Source organism: Phaenicophaeus curvirostris, chromosome 2, assembly GCF_032191515.1.
Source record: "Phaenicophaeus curvirostris isolate KB17595 chromosome 2, BPBGC_Pcur_1.0, whole genome shotgun sequence".
NCBI lineage: Eukaryota > Metazoa > Chordata > Aves > Cuculiformes > Cuculidae > Phaenicophaeus > Phaenicophaeus curvirostris.
In genome coordinates, this window is record NC_091393.1 from 103,816,216 (window position 1) to 103,839,167 (window position 22,952).

The 22,952-nt window shown below is 41.9% G+C and overlaps 1 protein-coding gene across 2 annotated transcripts; it reads right to left on the bottom strand.

Moving 5' to 3' along the window:
* Nucleotides 1-20,696, bottom strand: CFAP36 (cilia and flagella associated protein 36). Of its 2 annotated transcripts, XM_069850226.1 has the most exons (10): nt 20,570-20,696; nt 14,552-14,616; nt 13,647-13,748; nt 12,686-12,800; nt 11,265-11,352; nt 10,293-10,344; nt 8,344-8,470; nt 2,692-2,861; nt 2,140-2,295; nt 2-574 (listed from the first exon to the last, which is right to left on the bottom strand). In XM_069850226.1, exons 1-10 carry the CDS (start codon nt 20,685-20,687, stop codon nt 488-490), a joined length of 1,080 nt encoding a protein of 359 aa, XP_069706327.1. In that variant the 5' UTR covers nt 20,688-20,696; the 3' UTR covers nt 2-487. The 2 variants fall into 2 exon arrangements, with proteins under 2 accessions (XP_069706328.1, XP_069706327.1); XM_069850227.1 differs by lacking the exon at nt 2,140-2,295 and having other exon boundaries at nt 1-574.
* Nucleotides 20,697-22,952: the final 2,256 nt, after the last annotated feature.

The following is a 22,952-nucleotide window of genomic DNA, read 5'->3' on the forward strand; positions in this document are numbered from 1 at the left end:
AGTTGCGCTTCCTTGTGAAATCAGGCTTTATTACATTGCACAGCTGAAAAACAGCAATTTGTTTATTATATTCTAATAAAAGGAACAAAGTTCTAGAACTTCTAAAATAAAAAAAGTTAACATTTCTAATTCATTCAGAATCATTCACATAGGAATTATTTAACAGATCTCAGTGTCCGCTTCAGTTTTAGATAATATCAAGTGGCTGAGGCCACTGGTTTAGAAAATCTGTGTGCTGCAGCAATGGCAAATGGCCTCACTGGTCAACATACCAGTGACAGTCAATGAGTTTCCAGCATTCTGGAAAATAAGCATTTCTAGTGTCTTTTCAGTGTATAATTTTAAATATTTTATATACAAAGTACTAAGCTGCTTGTCTGAAAGTTCTATAAAACAAGTACAATATTGGAAAACAAATCCATTCAATTATGCCATTTAATCTAAAACCACATTTATGTTACCGGGATCTGCAATGAGCTTCTTAAAATTACCGCTTGTTAATAACTTCTTCTTTTAGTTTTTCTGCAAGCATTTTCCTCTTTTGCAGTAATCGTTGCTTCTCTTCTGACATTTCCTAAAAACAAAATGAAAACAAACTGTCACCGACTGGCTTTCCTGGTCACTTCCCAAACTGCTAACGCCGGCTGAGCTGGATCAGGTCCCCGACACGCAGGGTCTCCTCCAGCCACCAAGTAACATCCCATGCAAACCTGGGGCTGCAGCAGCACTCCCACAAATTTGCTTGCTATCCAGGATGATTTAAAGAATACAATTCCATTTCTCGGGAAGCAGAGCCCAGGATGTGGACGAGCGGCTCTTCCCAGCAATCTGCCTTTCTTCCACTGCCCTGTATCGCTCACTCTGGGAGGAGCCCTCACAGTCACCACTGCCGCTCACTTGTTTTGGGAGTTCCCCGCTCAACAGTGGTTTTCACACACTCTGAGCGTAAGAAAATGCTCCGCAACTCTGAAAGATCCCTGCAGCAACAGCTGCTCTGTGGGCTGAGGCAGGTGCTCAGTAAAGAAGAGTAGTGAGTTATTTGGTTTGGTTGGGCTTTTTTTTTTAAACATAATTGTTACAGCATCGTTTTGTGTGAACATTAAGGTCTTCGCTAGCTTTATTTTTGTTGAGAGTTTTCAAGTGTTCCTTTTCTTAAAAATGTAGATCAGACCTATTTGTGGTCAATGCCTTAAATCACACAAACCATAACGACGATGAACACGAAGTTGTTTGGGATTTTTTGCTGATAAAGACCTCACAATCGGTAGGGCTGTTCCTGTCACAGGACACTGGCTTTTTATGTCTGTACTTTATTTCTCTGATAGGATTTATACTTTTTTTCCCAAACTAGATTTTCTATCATGCTTGTGCTGCAAGAATTTTTGTAATTTTAGCACTTGTGTCAAGTCAAGGAACATATAGTTAATTCACTAAGGAACTTCACGTGCAACCCTGAGCAGAAAACAGCCTCTGGACAAAGAAAAAGACCTTGAAGACTGGGGCTGGCTCACCAGCTGTGCCTCTTCCAACAGTGCACGGTTACCATTCAGTGCTTCCAACCCTCTCACAGCCTCATCTTTTCCTTTTGGAAACTGGGTAGATGACAGCAGCATCCACCCTGCAGGGTGCTTTCTCTTTCACAAGTGCATTGTCATCGTGTCACTTAGATTCCAGCAGCTGATGGACAGAAATCAAGGATTTCCTCATTTGAAACAGGCACAAAACTCTCAAGAGAACAAAAGAACTGAGCAAATTTGTTACCTCTGTAAAATAAGACTTCACAAAAGAAAAAGGGTTTTCTCATTTCGAGCTGGGAAAAAAAAAAAAGAGTCCCAGGGATTTCAGGCAGCCCAAACAGCAGGATGTGTATTAGGAGATCAGCATTTTAGCCATTCATAAACTTAAATTAATTATGAGGATGTGAGGATACGGAAACAAAATAATGCTAACTTAATCCCTAAAACTTCTAGCCTGCAAGCTTCTGCTAAAAGAGAAATTTGAAAATGCTTCCTCTTAACTTGTCCCACTCATTGCTTTTATCCTGCTACAATCTCCGGCAGCAACACAGACATCGTCACTGAAATCATCTGTGGGGTTTTATAAAGTGGTCAGGATGATTAAACCATTTGACTCCTTCACCTCTTTTGGAGACGATTCCTCCTCTTTCTGGTTGGTGTTTGTTGGTAAAGGTACGTTATTTCTTGACTCCTTCTTTGCAGCCATCAGCATGTCGCGTTTCTTCTTCAGGTAGTCCTCGCGCTGCTTCAGCTGCTGTTCTTCGGGTTCTGATGAATTCTGGAATTTTTTTTCAGAATACATTTTGAAATTAGTTTTTGGGATGCAAGTTATGTATTTGTGAGATAGAAGCATTTACATCGTATCTGCCTCTTTAATTTGCTAAAACAAAAAATCCAAGTTAAGGTTTCAAGGCAGAACTACCTACTAATTAATTATCATGGGACAAAGTCTGAATGATTAATTCCATTCTAAAACTGAAATGATGATCTGAACTTCATATAAATTAAACTGGTGAATACCATAAAGCAGTGTTTGCACCCTGGATTAAACAAAACAACCTGACTACAATATTAGAAAATATACATTTAAATGTAATACTGTCTTCTTGCATTCTGGCTCTATATTTGGCAGGGGGTGGGGGGGAAGTGTCTTCTCTGTTTGTTTTAAACTTACAGATCCTTTCATCCCAGCTTTCTGCGCTGCACTTTCTGCACTCTTTCCAGCTGACCTTTTCTTAATCTCTTCCTTCCCTTTGGACTGCGATGGCTGAGGTGAGCTCTCTGCTCCTCTCGGTAGTGGGCGTACTGGTTTTAAGTCTTCCCTCACAGGTTTCCGAGATGCCTCTAAACAGCAATTTTACATAGAAAACAATTAGAAAAAACAGAAACATATCAAATGAGAAATCCGTGTTTCTTAAAATAACCAGATGCCTCTTCTGATGAAACAGAAAATTTAAAAACAAATCACATTTCTCCCCTTTTTATTAATAAAACTTTCTTTCAAAAATGCATAGATATAGTACATGCACTATGAAAGTGAGTAAGTACCTCTACTGCAATGAATTATAGATTATGGTCAAATGCTTAGAATGCAACCTCATATTCAACATCCCAACAGACAATCCATACTGATGTTCTGTTTTCAATGTCTGTCTTGGCGAGCAGAGCCAGTAATCAGCAGCCTGTAAGGTGTCCTTTAGCAAACTCATAAGTACAAGTGCACTGGTTCAGTGTTCAGCATCAGAGAAAGGAATTGGAAAATACTGTATTTAAGTGCACTTGTCCAGAAGAAGGGGGAAGCGAAGCTCCAGAGGTGTGAAGCATTACACTGACACAGCCGTTACTCCTCTTCAGACCTGACCCTGCCCCAGTGTAAGGACAGAGTGGGAACCCACCAGGTTTCCGATGCTGGCAGGGCTGGGCACCCCAGCTGGACTGGTGAGTGGGTGCCAGGGAGCTCTGCACAGCCGTGGTGCAAACCAGGCTTGGCAGCTTCCAGTGTCTTCCACTCGCTATCAAGTCCCTCATCTTGTGCAAGAGAACAGTCCTGCACAATATCCCATTCACCTCGCTTTCTTCTGGGACAAACACTGCTTGTGCTGACAAAGAAAAGTAACCCTGTACTGATTCCAGCTGTGCCTTTCCTATCTCTGCAGGTACCAAGGACAGGTTTGCCTTGCATCCCACTGAACTCCATGGTGTCTGAGATGGCATCACAGGTATTGACATCAAAGTCAAAGCCTCCCCAGTCGCCAGACTGTAGAGCAGAGTATGTTTTCAGAACTATCCTAACACTTCACCTCCCTTACAACTACTCCCGAGTAAGGTAAGTTGCTGCTCCTATTATACTTCCACTAGAAATGAAAAGGCTTCTTTAAAATATGCCTCAAAATGTCCAGATAGATAGAACCATTAGGTTGGAAAAGACCTTAGAGATCACTGACTCCAACCACACCTGTCTACTACTAAACCATGTCCCCATCTACCCAACTTTTAAACACCTCCAGGGCAGCCTCTGCCAGTGCTTGATTTTTTGACTATGCTCCCTATTTTCAGCACGGCACTCTGTAACTTTGCTTCTTCCAGCACTTGATCTTAGTTAAACCTCACCTTTTCTTCCTTTAGAACAGCACTGAGTTTTATCCCAGGAAATCACCTAAGCACCAATTACCTCTTGGCAATGCAAGAATACAGGCAGCAAAATACAAGTTTTACTGTGTTCAGTCAGTTTGAGTCTATCCATAATATCCACCTTGAAACACATGACTGAAGTAGCCAATTATAATTCTACAGTGCTGGACCACAGATTCTTGCTGTAATGTTGAAAAATAATACGCATGAGTCCCAAGGTACAAGTGCCCTCCTTGGTCTCTACCAGATGCTAGTGCATGGTGAACACCATTCAATTGTCTTTTAAATCAGAGCAACTAATACACATTGAACACTGCTGCTTTCTTTAGTACAGAAAGTTACAAGATACATAATTGTGAAAAGGTAGGGAGAAAGGCAAAGGAGAGGAAATGTTACTCCAAGTATGGAAAACAAACCAGGACAGAAATGTGAAACAAAGGTCAAGTTGAAGAATTTGCATTTCACCAAAATGTGCCTGCTGGAAGTCTTGATGCTCCCAAGAACATTTTTGTGTGATCAATAAAAGTTCTTAGAGGCACTGTGAGAGGTCGGAGTTAAAATTGCTTGAAAAAGCCCTCATGCTAGAGCCATCTGATTAACAAGCAGAGGGAAAAAAATATTCAAACCAGACACTGCATACCAAGCACCCACACCATGACCAGCATTGCAATCGCTACTCACCAGAAAGCAGTTCTTTGAAATGTGTGTATATGAATTTACACTGTTGCTGTCCATATCGCAAACACTCAAGCTGGAGATGTTTGTGTCTTAGCAGTACCTGTAGGATATGACCATAGTACCCTCAATGTCACTAAACCCACGAATCTGAAAAGATACTGAGAAGAGAAGGGAAGGCAGCTGGATAGCGAACGTACAAATAGACAGCACATCTCAAAGAATTACAGTTACGGGTACGTAACCTTTTTTTTCCTTTGAGAACCCATCTATATGTACATTCACACTGTGGGTGACTAAGCAACACTCTTCTCCATGCAGAGAATTACTTCAGAATCTTCTCTACACACAAGCACTCAGGACCACTCCAGCAGATGCTGCATCCTTCTTAACCGCACAGTACACAGTGCAAACACAAGTGTAACTTCTGAAGCAGCTGCCCTGCCCAGGCAGGGAAGTAGCATCCAAGAACACTGGAAACGTCACTTGTACTTTGAGGCTCTGAGCATGGAAGTTACTATGAAATTCACCCTTCTGATCTCTCTGTGGTGCAACAAGTTGGGTGGTCAAAGTGTGGGAGGAATTGCTTCAGAGTAGCCCTGAAGAGAAGGACTTGGGAGTGCTGGTTGTTGAGCAGCTCAACATGAGCTAGTAATGCATGCTCACAGCCCAGACAGCCGACCATATCCTGGGCTGCATCAAAAGAAGTGTGGCCAGCAGGCTGAGGGAGGAGATTCTGCCCCTCTGCTCTTGTGAGACCTGCGTTCAGTTCTGGAGTCCTCAGCACAGGAAGGACATGGATCTGTTGGAGCAAGTCCAGAGGAGGCCACACAGATGATCAGACGACTGGAAGACCTCCCATACTGAGGACAGGCTGAGAGAGGTTGAGTTGTTTAGGCTGGAGAAGAGAAGGTGCCGGGGAGACCTTATGGGAGACCCCCATGGCAGGGGGTTTGGTACTGGTAAGGTCCATTCCAAATCAAATCATTCTATGATTCGATGGTTTTGCAAGGTCTAAACTATTTGTGAGGGGCTCGTCGAAGTGAAATTAAGAAAACTAAGGCAACTAGCATTAAATTTGAATTCATTATGCAGTGGAAAGCTCTCAGGGGTCCACAAACTGAAATCTTTAGTCACAAAGTGAAAGGGAGCTAGCAAAAGATAACAGAAATGCTGTGCATCTGGAGGAAGAGAAATGTGTGTCAGACTGGAAGGAATGAAAAACAAAGGAAAGAAGTTCTTCCTTTTCCTGACTCCAAGAACTGGTTCATGCAAGGGCCATTTTGCCAAGGCAGCTGATACTCACTAGATATGGGATTCCTCCTCAAGCTCAGGTCGACACAGGCAAGCAGTCCTGCTCCTTAGTAACACAACCATAGGAGGGGGAATGTGGAGCCAGGATCTCAGAAGAGGTCGGGTGGGCTGCAAGGGTCAGGGACCAACCAAGGTGAGAGGACAGCAGCTCTTCTGCCACCCTGGAGGGGCACAAACTGCTAGTGAAAAGCAAGTCAAGCGAAGGATACGATCCTGTTATCCAAGACAAACCTCTAGCCCATGTTTTCGGAACAGACAATATCACCCTGATCCGGAGGCTGGTCCTCGGTTCTATGAGAAATGAGTCTGGAAGAAGAAGGTTCCCAGGACAGATTCTTCTTGATTTTTTGCCACCACTACCACAAAACACTTTTGTAAAAGGTGATACTAGAGGCTAAGCTGTGACAAACTTTCTCAGTAGCCTCTTTGGGCAGCCACAGTGCTACAACATGCCGGTTCTACAAGGACGAAGATTTCCAAGGAGCTAAACTTTCTGTAGTCCCGTCTCTTCTTTGGCATTTAAAGAGCAGGGGAATGCTCAGCACCAGCTGAGAGGCACTTGGACAGCACAGAAAGGCTGCACTTAGTAAGGACTTCTCTGCACTCCTGAGCTTCAAGATCTCCTGTCTCTCAAGCACAGGATTAAGCACTGCAGACAGAATATTTGCTAGGAATGTGCCTCCCTCTTGAACCAGGAAAACCACCACTGCAGGACAGACACAGTTTAGTGGTGCCATTGCAAGATGGCACTGCTATGTAAAATTAATAGTAAAAGCAGGCTGGGAGGAGAGAAGAATGCAAGTATGTATACCTGCAGGCCTTTCCTATACGTCTGAGGGTGGAGGGAAGAGAAGAAGAGTTCAAATAAACATAACAGAACCTCAGCAAGGGACAGAAGGGATAAAAGGGTCAGGGGAGATATTTAAAAGGTCAACGATACAATTTTTCTCTTAAGTTTCCTAGTGTGAAAGACACTAACTCAGTTTAATAGAATGGAGGATCCCACAACCACTTCATCTATTAACGGTCATCAAACAAAAATCCAAGGAGCAAGTATGCCCCAAAGGTACTAGCAGGGCTAAAAGTATCCAGCTCAAGTGTCTGTGATATGAAAACTTCCTGTGAATGCATACAAAGACAGGAAAAACATAATTGAAGACAGCACAGACTATTATCTCCCAAAGTTGGAACTATACTCTTGGCAGTGACCTTAGAATATTAAGCTACAGATTTTTCACAAACTGTTAAGAAAGCAAGTCTCACTGAGATGCAACTTGGTTTTGAAGACCACCTATGTATACCTACATACATAGATACATGTGTGTATATACATACAGACCTATATGTTTGTGCATGCATGTATACACACATACATGAGCTTGTTATCATCCAAGAATTGTGCTGCTTTCCTGAACAGGTCGGCACCCTTGTGCTTTAGCTGCGATACAAACATGCTGAAAGCAACTCCGTCACAACCAGTCATTCCATTTTTCCTCCTCTCTGGAAAAGCAATTGCTTGGCCAGCAAATAATCATCTACAAAACAGTTCAGACAATTTGCACTACAAAATCTGGGTAAAGGTCAAGACTACTCCAAAGAGCTCTCCTTAGCAATGTGAGTTGCTAAGTGTCACAATCCCACTCAAAACCAAAAATGTAAAATTGAGAAGATTAAAATAATTAACAAAAATATGAACCAAAGGGAAAAAGATTCAGTTTGGTGGCCTGACAGTTCGGCTGGAATGAATCTTAACAGTTTAAAGGTGGTTCCTTCAGAAATATTGATTGCTATCAAGAAATGTTGTACATTTACAGAGTAAATCTATAATGGCCACACACAGAAAGAGAAAGAACTTTGAGTAAAGGACTCATAGTTGCTTATAGGGAACATACTGCTCTTAACAATAATGGCAGCATAAGCACAGTAAACCGAACAATGAAAACTGTTCTTCGACTCCTGTGTTTCTCCTCCAGTTGGAGATGACATATAACATCACTGAATAATAAACCAACTTGAGTTGGAAGGTATTTCTGCAGCCCACGTAGTGCAAATGCTCAGCTCAAAGCAGGGCTAATATCAAAGCCAGGCTGGTTTAGTCGCAGACTTATCCAGCCAGGTCCTTAAAAATCTTGACAAGTGGACTCTTCAATAATCTGAAAACAGTGTCACATTGCACGCTCAGCAGTGCACGTTCCCATAAAATTACCTAATGGGAATTTTGGGGTTTCTTCTGAATCATCAGCTCCCTTGGTGGATTCCTTAACTCTTCCACCTTCTCTTGAATCTCCTGGTAAACTACAGGTAACATCTGGTGATTTACATTTATCACGTGCCTTAAAGAAAAACAAACAAACAAACGAAACCAAGCATTACATTTCCTGGCACTGTACATCAGGCATTAAAGTACCAACAGCAAGAAAACTCCCAAAAGAACTTTCAGCTAAAATTATGTTATCAACACCACATACTGCATTGACAAAGTGAACAAAAGCAAACTACTTGTTTTGTTTTACTAATAGGAAGGCTCTTACTGGCTTATAGTCATAAGTGAGCATTTATATTTTAGCTCAAAATCTCTTCCCTCATCAACAGACAGAATTTAGAATATTAGGCAAATTGGTATTTTGTTTCACAGCTACAAATAGATAATGTAGGGAGTTTTTTTGCCACACTTCACATGTGACTTTCAAGCTGATGGCCTGAAGTACCACACAGTAGGAGAATCAGGAACATATACTGATGTTGCCACAGAAATGGAGAAATAATCAGCTGAATTGAAACAACAGGTGTGGATAATTCACGACACTATTGTTTCATGGCTACACTTGTCTGGGAAATCTTGTCAATGTAACCCACCTCTGAAAATAGTAAAGCCAGCTGGGATTTGCCCAGAAAACATTTATGATGTTCATCATCCATCTAATTAATGTCAGACTCTCCTAGCATTCATCCAAATATTAAAGTATTTTGTATTAGAACATTCTCTAACAAAAATATATTATTGAACAATAATTTTGACCTTCTCTGTCCAGGTGAACTTGACTGGGGCCTCTAATCTGGCTTGTTTATCAACAATATTGATATTGATGGGTCTATAAAGATTTGGATAAGCCTGCATCATTTAACTCTTAAAATGAGCCAAAGCTTGAGCTTCATGGTTGTTTTGTAAGAAATTCAGCAGAAGAGGTGACTCATTTCCTGGAATCTATCATTGTAATATAGCAAAGAGGAGTTTTGTCACCACTCTTCTACAGCATCAGACACTGGGAGAGAGGTTTGATTTGGTAGAATGTTTAGGATTTGCATTCAGTGGCATGGCTGTCACCTGCAGCTATCCTGGGTTTGAACTGGGGAGCAGGGCTGGAAATAAAAATGTCCACCTCTGCACTAGCTACGTTTAGTCTTCAGGCCATTTCCTTCGTCAGTTCAGGTTGAAGAAACAGTGCTTTTCAAATTTAGTATGCTCAGTTTCCTAATGGCAGAAAAGAAGAGCAATTGTGCTCCCTTTTAAAAAAACCTATAATTCCACTGTAGCTGATTTTAGTTCCAATTTGTTTCTTGGTTGCTGGATGAATAGCAATTTAGCCAGTTCCTGTCTACATTCACTTACCTTTCCACGTGCTTTACTCCAACAGAGACCAAGTGATGGTCTAACTTGGAGAGGATTTCTGATTCCTGGTGATTAGGTTCTGGCAGTGTTGTACAGACTTAATTAGTAACTATACTGTCTATAAAGTGTTCCTTAAAATTCCTGAAGGATTACGAATGCTATAATCTCTAAGAAGCTTATACTTTGACGTGTCTTTGATCTTGACAATATTAGTAATTCAGATGTTCTCTGGATCTGAAAGGTTGACATTCATTTCCAGGACTTTAAGAATCTGAATTTGAAAAACTAATCATAGGAGCTCCACTAAATGACTGACAGTTAAATGGTATCATGTACAGCACTACTGTCAATGATATCACCAAGAAAAACGTAAACAATAGATCAGACCTATAGAAAGAAGTGTCAGTAAGACCTTCCTGACAGACCTTTTATTTGCTTAGGATGGTACACATTGCCTTAAAACGATAAAGTTGACACCCCAGACAGGGATATCAGAGTATGTCTTAATCATCAGCATAACTCATCAGGAAAGGCAAGATACTCACTTCTTCAGCCCTTTTCCTTTCTTGCTCTATTTCGTATTCTTCCTTCGATTTCCTGTAACACAAAATACGAGTAAATACTTAAGGTATCTTCAGTATCAGGTAAATTTAGCACTGCTTAAATATTTAAGGACTATCAAAACAATTACAGGATAATGTGAATTTCTTAGTATCCAAAATACTTCCATGACTTAAATTAAAATGCACTCTTAATAGAAATAAGTAATTAAGATAAACAAACAGAATGCACCATCCTCGGTCTATCTTTCCCTGTGCAAAAATAGCTATGTAAGCATTTTCAGGGCTTATCTATACCATGTTTCATTTGCTTCTTTAAAGACACGGAGGGACATATTGCCAGAATACAGTGGGACATAGCATAATTTAATATAACCTGAATGGATTAATCTGCTATTAAGATTATGCCTATACACGTGTGAACCAGGAGTGGAGGAGAATCTATAGAAGTCCTCTCAGTCCTCACACATAATCTTAGATCATAGTGACAGTCACTGAACACAACTAAGAAGGAAGTTGTAGAAAGGAATAAAGCCTACAGCAAAAGCAGAATTGGCCTTTCCAAGGCTTTAATGTTTAGGGTATTCCCTGAATGGATTACAGCTAGTGGGGTCCCGTGGTCCAGAGGGATCTAGCACAGGTCTAACTTCAGGTCTACCTGGAGATTCAGTGGAAATGGAAATGCTGGGGCTCAAAGTTGCACATCATTCCATGCACCACCAAGTCAGCTCCTCATGGTGGAGCAGTTATCTCTCAGTTTTCAAATGTTCCTGGTCGCACCTACTGTCTAGCACCAGTATTTTCTCTTCAGTAGGATTTTGACAAGAACATTCAGGTCATCTGGATGATGAAGGCAATGTCCTTCATTTCCTGGAAAAGGCTGGAAGACTTCAGCTCTACATACTTTTATTTTTTATTTTTAAATAATTTATGAAGTAGAACTGCTTCAATATTTACCTTAGAACCTCCTTCAGTATTTTCATTTCTTCTTGTTCAATTTCACTGAATACATCAGAACCCTCTGTCAAACAGTCAGGCAACACACCTATTCAATAATGGCAAAATGTATGCATTACTGTAAAGAAAATAATACTCCATTCTTCTTCAGGCATAGAGGAGAAAGAAAAAAAAATACATTTAATTCTTCCTCTCTGTAACTATTTCCAAAAAGCCTCCATATCCTGATCATCAAGTTGCTAGTAGTAAAAAGGCAAAATTTTCTAAAATACAGGTCCAGAGGAGGGCCACAAGGATAATCAGAGGGCTAGAGCACCTCCCATACAAGGACAGGCTCAGAGAGTTGGAGTTGTTCAGCTTGGAGAGAAGGCTGAGGAAACCTTATACTGACCTTCCAGCACTGAAAGTGGCTACAGCAAAGGTGGGGCTCTTTATCAGTGACTGCAGGGATAGGATGAGGGGGAATAGTTTTAAGCTGAAAGAGGGGAGATTTAGATTAGATATTAGGAAGAATTTTTCTCCTGTGAGTGTGATGAGGCCCTGGCACAGGTTGCCCAGAGAAGTCAAGGATCTCCCATCCCTGGAGGTGTTCAAGGCCAGGTTGGATGGGACCTTAGCACCCTGAACCAGTGGGAGGTGTCTCTGCCCGTGGCACGGGGGTAGAACTGGATGGGCTTTAAAGGTCCCTTCCAACCCAAATCATTCCATGACTGTATGAAAGTTTTGAAATCTATGGGTAAAGAACAAGCCATATTCCACACCGACCATTATATGGCATTTCCTGTATTCAGCCATGACTAACTGATCCATTTTCAAATTTAGCTGTTACATGACACTCAAAATTTAAAGCTAATCTCCAAAAAAACATGCATGTAGTAAAGAACACAAACCAAAACAATAAAACTAAACACATGGAAGAAAGGAGTGAGTAGACCAAAATCCTTTTAGAAATATCAACAAAGCAGCAGTGGTGTAGGTCAATTATCTGCTCTTCTTTTCTTTTAAAACATGTATATATTAGAATGATGAAAGGCCATAATTTTTGCATTCTGTATTAATTTTCCATATGCAACTGCACGGCAGACAGCACAGCAATGTTGCTGGGCAAGATGCATTATTTAAACTATCAATATTGTCACTGTTGATGAACTGTTTTATTTTTTTATACTCAAAATTATCACCAAAATTCCTTAACAAAAACTAAGTCAAGTTACACAGAAAAACAGAACTGAAAAAATCTGCTAATCTAAAAAGGCTTATAGAGAGCTGTCACTGAGAACTGTGAGTACTGAAAGTACTGCAAGTATTGAAATCCTAGTCCCAGTAGCATCACCTAAATGCTTTCCACTGACTTGAACAGGAACTGAACCAGCATTTCATACACACAGATGAAGAGAAGCCCCACATTTACCACTTCTTACCATTTCTTTCTTCAATGATTCTAATAGCTTGCAATTGCATTTCAATATTTTTCTGTACCATCATTTTTTTAAACAGTCTAAAATCTTCTGCTGCCAACACTGTTTGCAAAATGGCCTGTGGGGGGGAGACAGGCACAGAGTTAAAAACCCTAGAGAAATCGTAACTAAAATTGAAATTATATGACTTTATCCAGCCACATAAGTTGAGCTAATAGTCAAGAAAGGGATTGAAGGATTATGTCCTTAGATAATTATGCCTACAACAATATCATCACAAAACCCAGAAGGTTCCCAGTGAAGTTTACAACTGCAGTTCGTTTGAGTTCCTGAACAAATGCATAAGCTTGAGTGAGGAACCTGTGCTCTGAAGAAGCTTGTTACACATCTAGGGGGAGATTTAATTAAATTTTAAACTTAATTAAATTTAAACTGACAGCAGAAGCTCCCACTCTTTGACTCAATTTACCTGAGACAATTCTGAAAGATATCCTCAGAAGAGCTGCCTAACCATGCCTTGTCTTCTCAAGCCTAATGTTTGTCTTACAGATTTTACTGGTTTCTTATAAAATCGGAGGCAAACATATTTTATTTTACAGAACATGTCTATTGCTTCAATCTTTAAGTTCGTCTGCTACTGTAAGCAGACTGAAGACCAACATAAAGCTGATAAATATGCAAATACAGGTGGCAGAAACACCCTTAGCACAGAGGCTGGTTTTAGAGAATACAAAGCATAGAAAATGAATCTCAAAAGGCGTCTGGTACTACACAAATGTCTGTCATTATTTTCAAGATACACATTTTTCTGGTCAAGGTTCATAATATAAACAAGCACGTTATATCTTAGAAAATTACAGTTTTAACAAGAAAACTTTTCAAAGTTTCATGTCTACCCTGTTACATTAGTGCAAATATAAAGCTAAAGATTAATCTACATGTTCCTAAATGAAGGAAAAACTACCTGTGAAGTGTGTGTCTTTGCAAGAGGGGATGAAAATGCTTCTTGAAATTTCTCTTCATTAATTCCAACTTCTTTAAGATGGTCTTCTAACAACCTTTCAACCTGTAAGAAAGTATAAGCCTTACTTTCTAAGAGTTTTTTCCCTAAGAATCTTAGTGTTTTTTAAAAATAAGTGTATATTCTTTTCTGCTAACATTATAGCTTTTAAACTCAAAGAAAAATCATTGCAATAGTATAGCTAATTTTTTTTTCCTTTTTTTTTACTCTCAAGAACTTTTCAAAATAAGCATTTTTATTGTTAAATTTGATTACTAGCTTCCCCAGTTTCCAAGAATCTCACCTTTCTCCCTTTTCCCCAGACTCCTGGCTAGTATTCCTCATCAGTTTTTGCCCTGTAGATAAAAAGCTTCAGTATGTGCACCTGAAACCCTCCACAGTCAAAGCAAAAATGGATGTTGGTCTGTCTTTATTCAACTGATGCTTTTTAACAGCAAGCATTACCGAGTATTGTTACAAAACAATATTTCAGACATCTGTGTGCATTGGTGTATAGGTATTTTAAGCATGCTCCAAAAATCTCCTGTAGTTTTTTTCTGATAATGTAAAGTTAATTTGAAAGATTTACCAGTCTCCTTACTGAACAAAACACAAGTTACCCATGTTCTCAGACAGCATGCTGTTTGTCATTGTAACTGGACAGAAAATATGAACATTATCAAGCTTAGAAGTACAGTATTTTAGCTAGCAGATACATTAATTTAGTGAAAAATGTCTTTAAGTATGAAAACGCATGACTACTGGCTCAAAGGATTTCTAAATAACACTTACAACAGGCAATGGTAGAAAATTCTAAATAACAAATTACACTTATTAGAAATATACCACATATACTGAATAATGCTCACCAGAGCCTGGTACTCTTGATAAATTTCTGTGTAAGACAGCTTGCTTTCTTCTTCATCATCAAAAACTGTGGGGGTAAAAAAAAAAAAAACCACACACACAAATTAACTTATGTCTTAAAAATAAAAATTTTAAGCTTAAAAGAGGGTAGGTTTAAATTAGATATTAGGAAGAGATTTTTTACTGTGAAGGTGGTGAGGCATTGGAACAGGTTGTCCAGAGAAGTTGTGGCTGCCCCATGCCTGGAGGTGTTCAAGGCCAGGTTGGATGGGGCTTTCAGCAACCTGATCCAGCAGGAAGCATCCCTGCCCATGGTAGGGGGGCTGGAACTGGATGATCTTTAAGGTCCTTTCCAACACAAACCATTCCATGATTCCATGACTTAAGATTAACCTTCACAAGGTAGTATATTTAATCATATGAAAATATAGGCCATGTTTGATAACAGCGATGTATTTTTCCACCCATTAAGCTAAGCATGTACTTTTGGTAACTTAATGTAATTAAATTTTGTATTTTAATACTGGGAAAGATCTCTAAGCAAGCTCAGGATTCAGCAGATACATACACTAAAAAGGAAGGTTTAATACAAGAACTACCACATGAACTTGCATAAGGTTCTTCTGAGACAGCAGAGGCAACATGTAAACCAGGAAATTTCTCTCTCTACATGTAGTGGATGTATTAATGACTCAAACCAAATTTTCTTAAATGCCACTTAATGAAAAGCCAGGGGGATACAGGAAAACAAGACTCTGCCTGCATAAAAACAGATAACCCCAAAGAGGAAATGTGCTGAAGGTAAGTTATTTTTTAATTACATCTATCCTGATTTAGACAAAATGGGCATCTGTATAGTATAGGCCATGTTAATCATATTCACACAAATTCAAATTAAGAACTCTTAACTGGAAATATCAAGCTAATGATATGCACACCACAGAACAGATGGAAGAAGCAGAAAATAAGAGAAACTGAAAGCCAGAGTTTGGGGTTCTTTTTAATTTACATTTTTAACATGTCAGCAATGAATAGAGGTAATGTAAAACCTAGCAATTAAAGTAGAGGCTTAAAATAAGACTTCCTCAATCCCCTTCAAGATTAGCCACTATATGTGTCAATTCGTATGTGCATGCTTTGAAGTAATTTGTGGAATGGGAATTCTGCTTACATTGAGGAACGAGTGCAATTTATTCTTCATACATATATGACACCTCTGATGGAAGATGGTACCGATGCGCATAGAATTAGTATAATTTTCACATACATTTAGAGTGACTTGTAGAAGACATCATTTCCCAGGTGTGACAGCCCTACGGCAGCATCACTCTGAATGCTGATAAGGTGAGATAGGAGACGGCTGTCCCTAAAACTGAAAGAACTTGCTTCAACTGCTAACAACATATAGTAATGCAATGACAGAAATCTAACCAAACAGTTCAGGCACTCCAAATAAGCAAGGGAAACTTGTTTTTTAAATAACATAATATGGAAAACCAGCATTTGATTTGGTTTCATTTTTGCACAAGGAAAATATTTTAATTAAGGGATTTAAAAGAAAAGAAAAGCTTTAAAAATATGTTGGAATAAATTAAAGTGGCAAAAGAAAAAAAAACAGCTCCATCATATTATCAGACTCAAGGGGGTGAAGACACTTAACTGCCTCTGCTGTCTTCTGCATCTCCCCTGCTCTGGGGGATCTCCCTTACAGCTCTTGCAGACCTTAACTTTTGTCTGCTTCTCTGTTCCCTCCTACCTCCTACTGCTCCTTCCCAGCCTGGGCACCAGAAGGAGGGGGTGACGCAGGGATGTCACGCCTCAGCCACCGTCTGTGCCAACAGCCAGCCGCACCCTGCCAAGGAGATGCTTCCAAGCCCCGCTCCTTCCACAGCTGCAGAACAACATGGGGAGTCTGCACAAACTGCACTCTGTTCTCAGGCTCTGAACAAAAAGAGGATGAAATTCAATGCCAAGTAAAGTGAGCTGCAGTCAGCATCTCCTCCAAGTTAAGTGGCATTAAGGAGTACTTTGAATAGAGACCTTGGATTTCCTTGAGTCAGGGCTCCTAAATCACGTAGTCATTATTTTCCTTAAGATTTTGGCACAGAGTCTTCGGTCACCTGACACGAACAAAGATCTGATGAACCATCTTATCAAGATAAGCCAGGGAAAACAGATATCCTGGGAAACAAACTCACCATTTTCCTGTTAAAACTGAAAACTTTTGCTAGGTTTCTTTGAATGGGATGAGAGTTAAGTCCAGCACAAGTTCTCCCTGCTAGACTGAGTCATTGACTCATCTGACCTCAAGGACAAGCACTGGCAAGAAAACCTAATGAACTCCTCTTCCTCTCCCTCTTTCTTGCTGACTGGTGAAGCAGATCTCTGCAGAGAGGAAAGGGAGTCACAGGCAACCATGTATGTTTGTTCCTTTTCTACCTTGTCTTTACCTTTTGCTGCACAGAACTACTATCAAGCTTATCTATGTCCAAATGATGTTTCAATTAATACTTTAGAACGTCTGAATGAAACTGAAAAGCCTTCTCTTGCTTCGGATTCATACGCAAGGATTTACCTTTAGTTTCACAGACACATAAAAGGAATTTAATCAAACCATGAGAAAATAATCTAGGCCCCAGAAAGAGGGAGAGAGAGAAAGCAAACAATTATCAACAGATAGAAAACCATTAGGATCATTTATAAGTTGAAATGCAAGGACTTGGCCTAAGTAACTACAGTTCCAAAATAAATCCCTTACACACCGATTACCAAAACTAAGGTTCTGAGGAATCACAAATGACTGTTAGTTAATAAAAATGTTGCTAACTTGCTTTTTCAGCCCAAAGAATAAAAGTTTTGAGAACAAAGAGAATTCAGTCCTAACAAAACAGCTCAGTTAAAAAAAACCAGCAAGCAAATCAGCACAGTATATTCATAGAAAGGAAAAGCAAATAGCGCAGGTATCTGTAACTACAACTTCACATTTCTTTAACCGTGCTTCTTAGCAACCTTGGCATTGCAGTAACACTTCTCAAGCCTTTTCTTTTTCCTCAATAGCTTCTGAGAGTTGTCCAACAGCACACTGAAGCACAAATGATACTTTGGAAGATCATTTACTGCAAGTAATTTCTCTACTTTGTTCTCTACTTACTTACCTAGAAACCAGCTAGGAGGGAGCAACCATTATATAAGCCTGCTTCACACTACATGGAAATTTACAGAGGTTCCATAAATCTTCTTACTGCCAGTAAATTCCCCTCAACCTTCTAAAGGGAGATCATAGTTGCAGAGAGGGATAATCAATTTCCCCGATTCCCAAACCTATACCCTTTGAATGACAATCAGAATGCCTGACCAACCTCAAGTTCAGGCAGACTTTCCAAGAGAAAGCATCTAGCCTTGATTTCTCTGTTGCTCCATAGCTATGAAAAGTCCAGCAGCATTACCTCTCCCGTTCCCAGTGCACTAGGGAAAGGTGTATGTACTCACAGTGATCCTGCCTCATGCAAAGCCTAGGAAGGGTAGAAACAATTCAGGATAACTGAGAAGCAGCTTGTTTAGAAGCTGTGATCCGAATCAGAGGTGTGTCTAGTTCACTGAATATGAAACAAAAATTCTTAAGGGACCCTAATGAGAACAAATGCACAGCAAAAGACATGGCCAGTTGCGCTGAGGCCGACCACTACAGAAGTTGTGCTGAGCCTGCTGCAGGAAGGCGAGGAGGAAGGGGTAAGGGCAAGCAGGTAGAACACATTAATAGTTAGAACCGTTCTCCTTGGAGCTTGATGTTAGTAAGCCCCTAGAAAGAAAATGTATTTTGAAGCCTCAGTTTCATGACTCCAGTATTTTAAAGTAAAAATTGTTAATGAATCCTATGTCCTGTCAGGTAACACTAAAGGAGCAGATTTTATTCATAGTACCCACAGAAAACTATCCTACACCAGTCTATAGCAACTTTAATACTTCTCGTGCGTGTGCACCTGCAGGCAGGATCACCAGCCATCAGGTTCTCACTTTTTTTTTTGTCTCAATAATCACAAAATTAAGCTTCCTTTTTCCTAAAAGACTTAGGCAACACTCTCAGACTTGCCCAAGCTGTAATTATTTCGCTACCATAAGGATCTAGGTGTTCTTTGGCAGCAGAAAAATTGTTCTGTAAGTAACAGAACTAATTTATCCAAATCTCTACAACAGAAAGCCTATTTCCTCGTATCCTCACTCCATACGTACACCTATATGGGTCTCCTCAGGCTCCTTTACACAGAGCTACAGCTCTATTCCAGCCACCTCCCCACCCCCCCCCACACTCGCCTGTATTTCCAGTTTACCCAGTGCATTCCTCAAATTATTAAATCATAGAACAACAGAATGGTTCAGGTTGGAAGGAACCTTAAAGATCACCCAGTTCCAACCTCCCTGCCATGTGTAGGGACACCTCACACTGCATCAGGCTGCTCAAAGCCCCATCCAACCTGGCCTTGAAAACCTCCAGGGATGGGGCAATCACAACTTCCCTGGGCAACCTGCGCCAGGGCCTCACCACCCTCACAGGAAAACATTTCCTCCTACTACCTCACCTAAATCTCCCCTCTTTCAGCTTAAAACCGTTCCCCCCTCATCCTATTCCTGCAGTCCCTGATGAAGAGCCCCTCCCCAGCTTCCCTGTAGTCCCCTTTCAGTACTGGAAGGTTGCTTTAAGGTCTCCCGGGAGCATGGTTCCCTCAGCTCTTTCTTGAGGAAGAACATTTAACTAGAGTTGCTTCCGCAGTATTGACTTACAGCTTCTTAACTGCCAATGTTCAAAAACTGCAGGAATTCACCTGTGACCATTCCAGCTGCTTGGCCAGTGGGACAGATGAGTATTTTAATTACACTGTCCTGTTTCTTAAGGGAAAACACCTCGCTACAGAACAGCATTAAAAAGCCCCTGACTGTTTTCCAGCCACGTCAGGGTATTACGCGCAGCAGGATGAGGAACCCGCTTGGGTGTCACACCGTAAGCTCATGCCATAATCCCCTCTACGAGCTAATGAAGGCGAACTGCCGAAACACGGCCGGCTGAGGGAGAGACCCGCTTGCAGCGGGCAAAGAACCCTGATCCCCAAAGCGGTGGCAAAGGGCAGAGCATGGCTGTGCGCAGCCTTCAGCGCGGACACACAAATGCCGCTCCCTGCACAATTCCATGACCCAAACACCCGCTTCCCGCACAATTCCGCAAGAGAGAACCCAGGCCACTGCTTGTAGACTCTCTTCACCCTCCCAGGGCCACCTGCCCCAAGATGGGCAAGGAGAGTAGGAAGGAGTGAGTCTGGGACACACAAACACACAGAGGCACAAACACACAGACACACACACACACATGCACATGTGGACACAGACACACACACAGACATGCAGACACACACACATGCACACAGACACACAGACATACACACATGCACATGTGGACACAGACACGCACACAGACATGCAGAGACACACACACATGCACACACAGAAACAGAGACACAGACACACAGAGACAGACACATGCACAAGCACACACACACACATGCACATGTGCACACACACATACGCACACAGAAACAGACACACACATGGACAGACATACAGAGACACATACAGAACTGAACAAGACACAGAGATAGACAGACACACAGACACACACATGCAGATACAGACACATAGAGACAGACACACAGACACACACGGACACATGCGCACATACAGACACAGAAACACACAGACAGTCACACATGCACACACAGAGACACACAAAGAAACGGACAGACACACAGACACATGCACAGATACAGACACATGCACACACAGACACGCACGCACACAGACACACACAAACAGACAGACATACAGACACACACAGAGACACGGACACACACAGACACATGTGCACATACAGACACACACAGAGAAACGGACAGACAGACACACACACACAAACACATACAGACAGAGAGACAGACACACAGACAGACAGACACAGGCACACACCCACTCACCCTCGCACTTCTGCTCCATGAACTCCAGGATGGGGATGGACCAGGCGGGCCCCCGCAGGAAGCCGGCGATGGTGTCCACCACCCACTCCACGTCGCTCTCCTCCTCCTCCGCCGCCATGCCGGGAGGGAAGGAGGGCGGCGCGCCCCGCCCGGGCCCGGCCGCCGCGTCACGGGGCGGGGAACCGGGAATGGGACCGGGAACTGGGGCAGCTGAGGGGAACAGCGGTCAGGGGAAGGCAGGTGCTGCCTCAGAATGTCTTTATTTATACCAAGATACATCAAGTGTTAATCACTAATTCCAGAGTGAGAGCAGTCAAGCGCAGGAACAGGTTGCCCATCCCTGTCTTGGGATATAATGAGGATGTGACGGGACGAGGCCCCGAGAAACCTCACCTATCCTAGAATGAACTCATGGAATGGTTTGGGTTGGAAGGGACCTTAAAGCCCATCCAGTTCTACCCCTCCCCAGCATGGGCAGGGACACCTGCCACTGGATCAGGTTGCTCAAAGCCCCATCCTACTTGGCCTTGAACACCTCCAGGGGTGGGGCAGCCACAGCTTCTCTGGGCAACCTGTGCCAGGGCCTCACCACCCTCACAGGAAAACATTTCTTCCTAATATCTAATCTAAATCTACCCTCTTTCAGCTTAAAACTCCCCCTGATCCTATCCCTGCACTCCCCCATAAAGACTCACTCCCCAGCTTTCCTGTAGCCCACCCTCTCAGTACTGGATGTCTGCTATGAGGTCTCTCCGGAGCCTTCTCTTCTCTAGACTGAACAAGGTGGTCCCATGCCAGAGATCACCATCTATTGAGTAATTCTCCTGTCAATCACACTTCTACAGTACAGTAAAGGTTTGGTTTTATGTATTTGGTTTATACAGCAATAAAGGTGTGAAGGATGATCCTGGATAATGGAAGAATCTTGCTGACGGTGTGACCAGCAGGTCCAGGGAGGTTATTCTCCCTCTGTACTCGGCACTGGTGAGACCGCTCCTCAAATACTGTGTTCAGTTCTGGGCCCCTCACCACAAGAAGGATGTTGAGGCTCTGGAACGAGTCCAGAGAAGAGCAACAAAGCTGGTGAGGGGGCTGGAAAGCAGGTCTTACGAGGAGTGGCTGAGGGAGCTGGGGTTGTTTAGCCTGGAGAAGAGGAGGCTGAGGGGAGACCTCATTGCTCTCTACAACTACCTGGAAGGAGCTTGTAGAGAGGAGGGTGCTGGCCTCTTCTCCCAAGTGACAAGGGACAGGACAAGAGGGAATGGCCTCAAGCTCTGCCAGGGGAGGTTTAGGCTGGACATTAGGAAAAAATTCTTCACAGAAAGGGTCATTGGGCACTGGAACAGGCTGCCCAGGGAGGTGGTTGAGTCACCTTCCCTGGAGGTGTTTAAGGCACGGGTGGACGAGGTGCTAAGGGGCATGGTTTAGTGTTTGATAGGAATGGTTGGACTCGATGATCCGGTGGGTCTCTTCCAACCTGGTTATTCTATGATTCTATGATTCTATGACCCCTATTTCATTGTGCACAGAGTGCTGTGGGGCTGTATAGCAAGCAGTAACTCCAGTGTTCTTCGTTAGATGTTGTACCTGGTGCTCTGATTCCAGATACCTGAACTTCTAGTGTTACACTACTCATCAGGCCTTCATGGGACGCAGATGCCTCAGTGAAATTTGCAACTTAGCAATTCCATAAACACCCTAAGGTGAGAGAATTAGGAAATCATTTACAAGGCAATATGTAAGAAGATTTACAATAAAACTTAATTGCTTGAGTATTCTTTCTTATGGCTGACATTTGTGGACACATTCCTTTTCTCCACTAAAATTACTTTAATTTCTGTCATTATCCCCACCTGTTACACTGCAGAAAGAGTGAATTTTTTTTCCTAATGTTTAAATGTTTTCAGATGTTAAAGTTGGTGAAGGGGCTGGAGCACAAGTCTTACAAGGAGCAGCTGAGGGAACTGGAGTTGTTCACCCTGGAGAAGAGGAGGCTGAGGGGAGATCTTATCGCTCTCTACAACTGCCTGAGAGGAGGTTGTGGAGAGGTGGGTGTTGGTCTCTCCTCCCAAGTGACAGGTGATAGGACAAGAGGGAATGACCGTAAGCTGTGTCAGGGGAAGTTTAGACTGGACATTAGGAAAAGTTTCTTCACAGAAAGGGTTATAAAGCACTGGAACAGCTACCCAGGGAGTTGGTTGAGTCACCATCCCCAGAGGTATTTAAAAGGTGGGTAGATGAAGTGCTTAGGGATATGATTTACTAGTGGACAGGTACAGTTGGAGTTGAATATCTCAAAGGTCTTTTCCAACCTAATGGTTCTACGATTGTATGATTCTAAAAAATCCATTTCCCTTCTGATGCTGGATGACTGCTTGCTTTG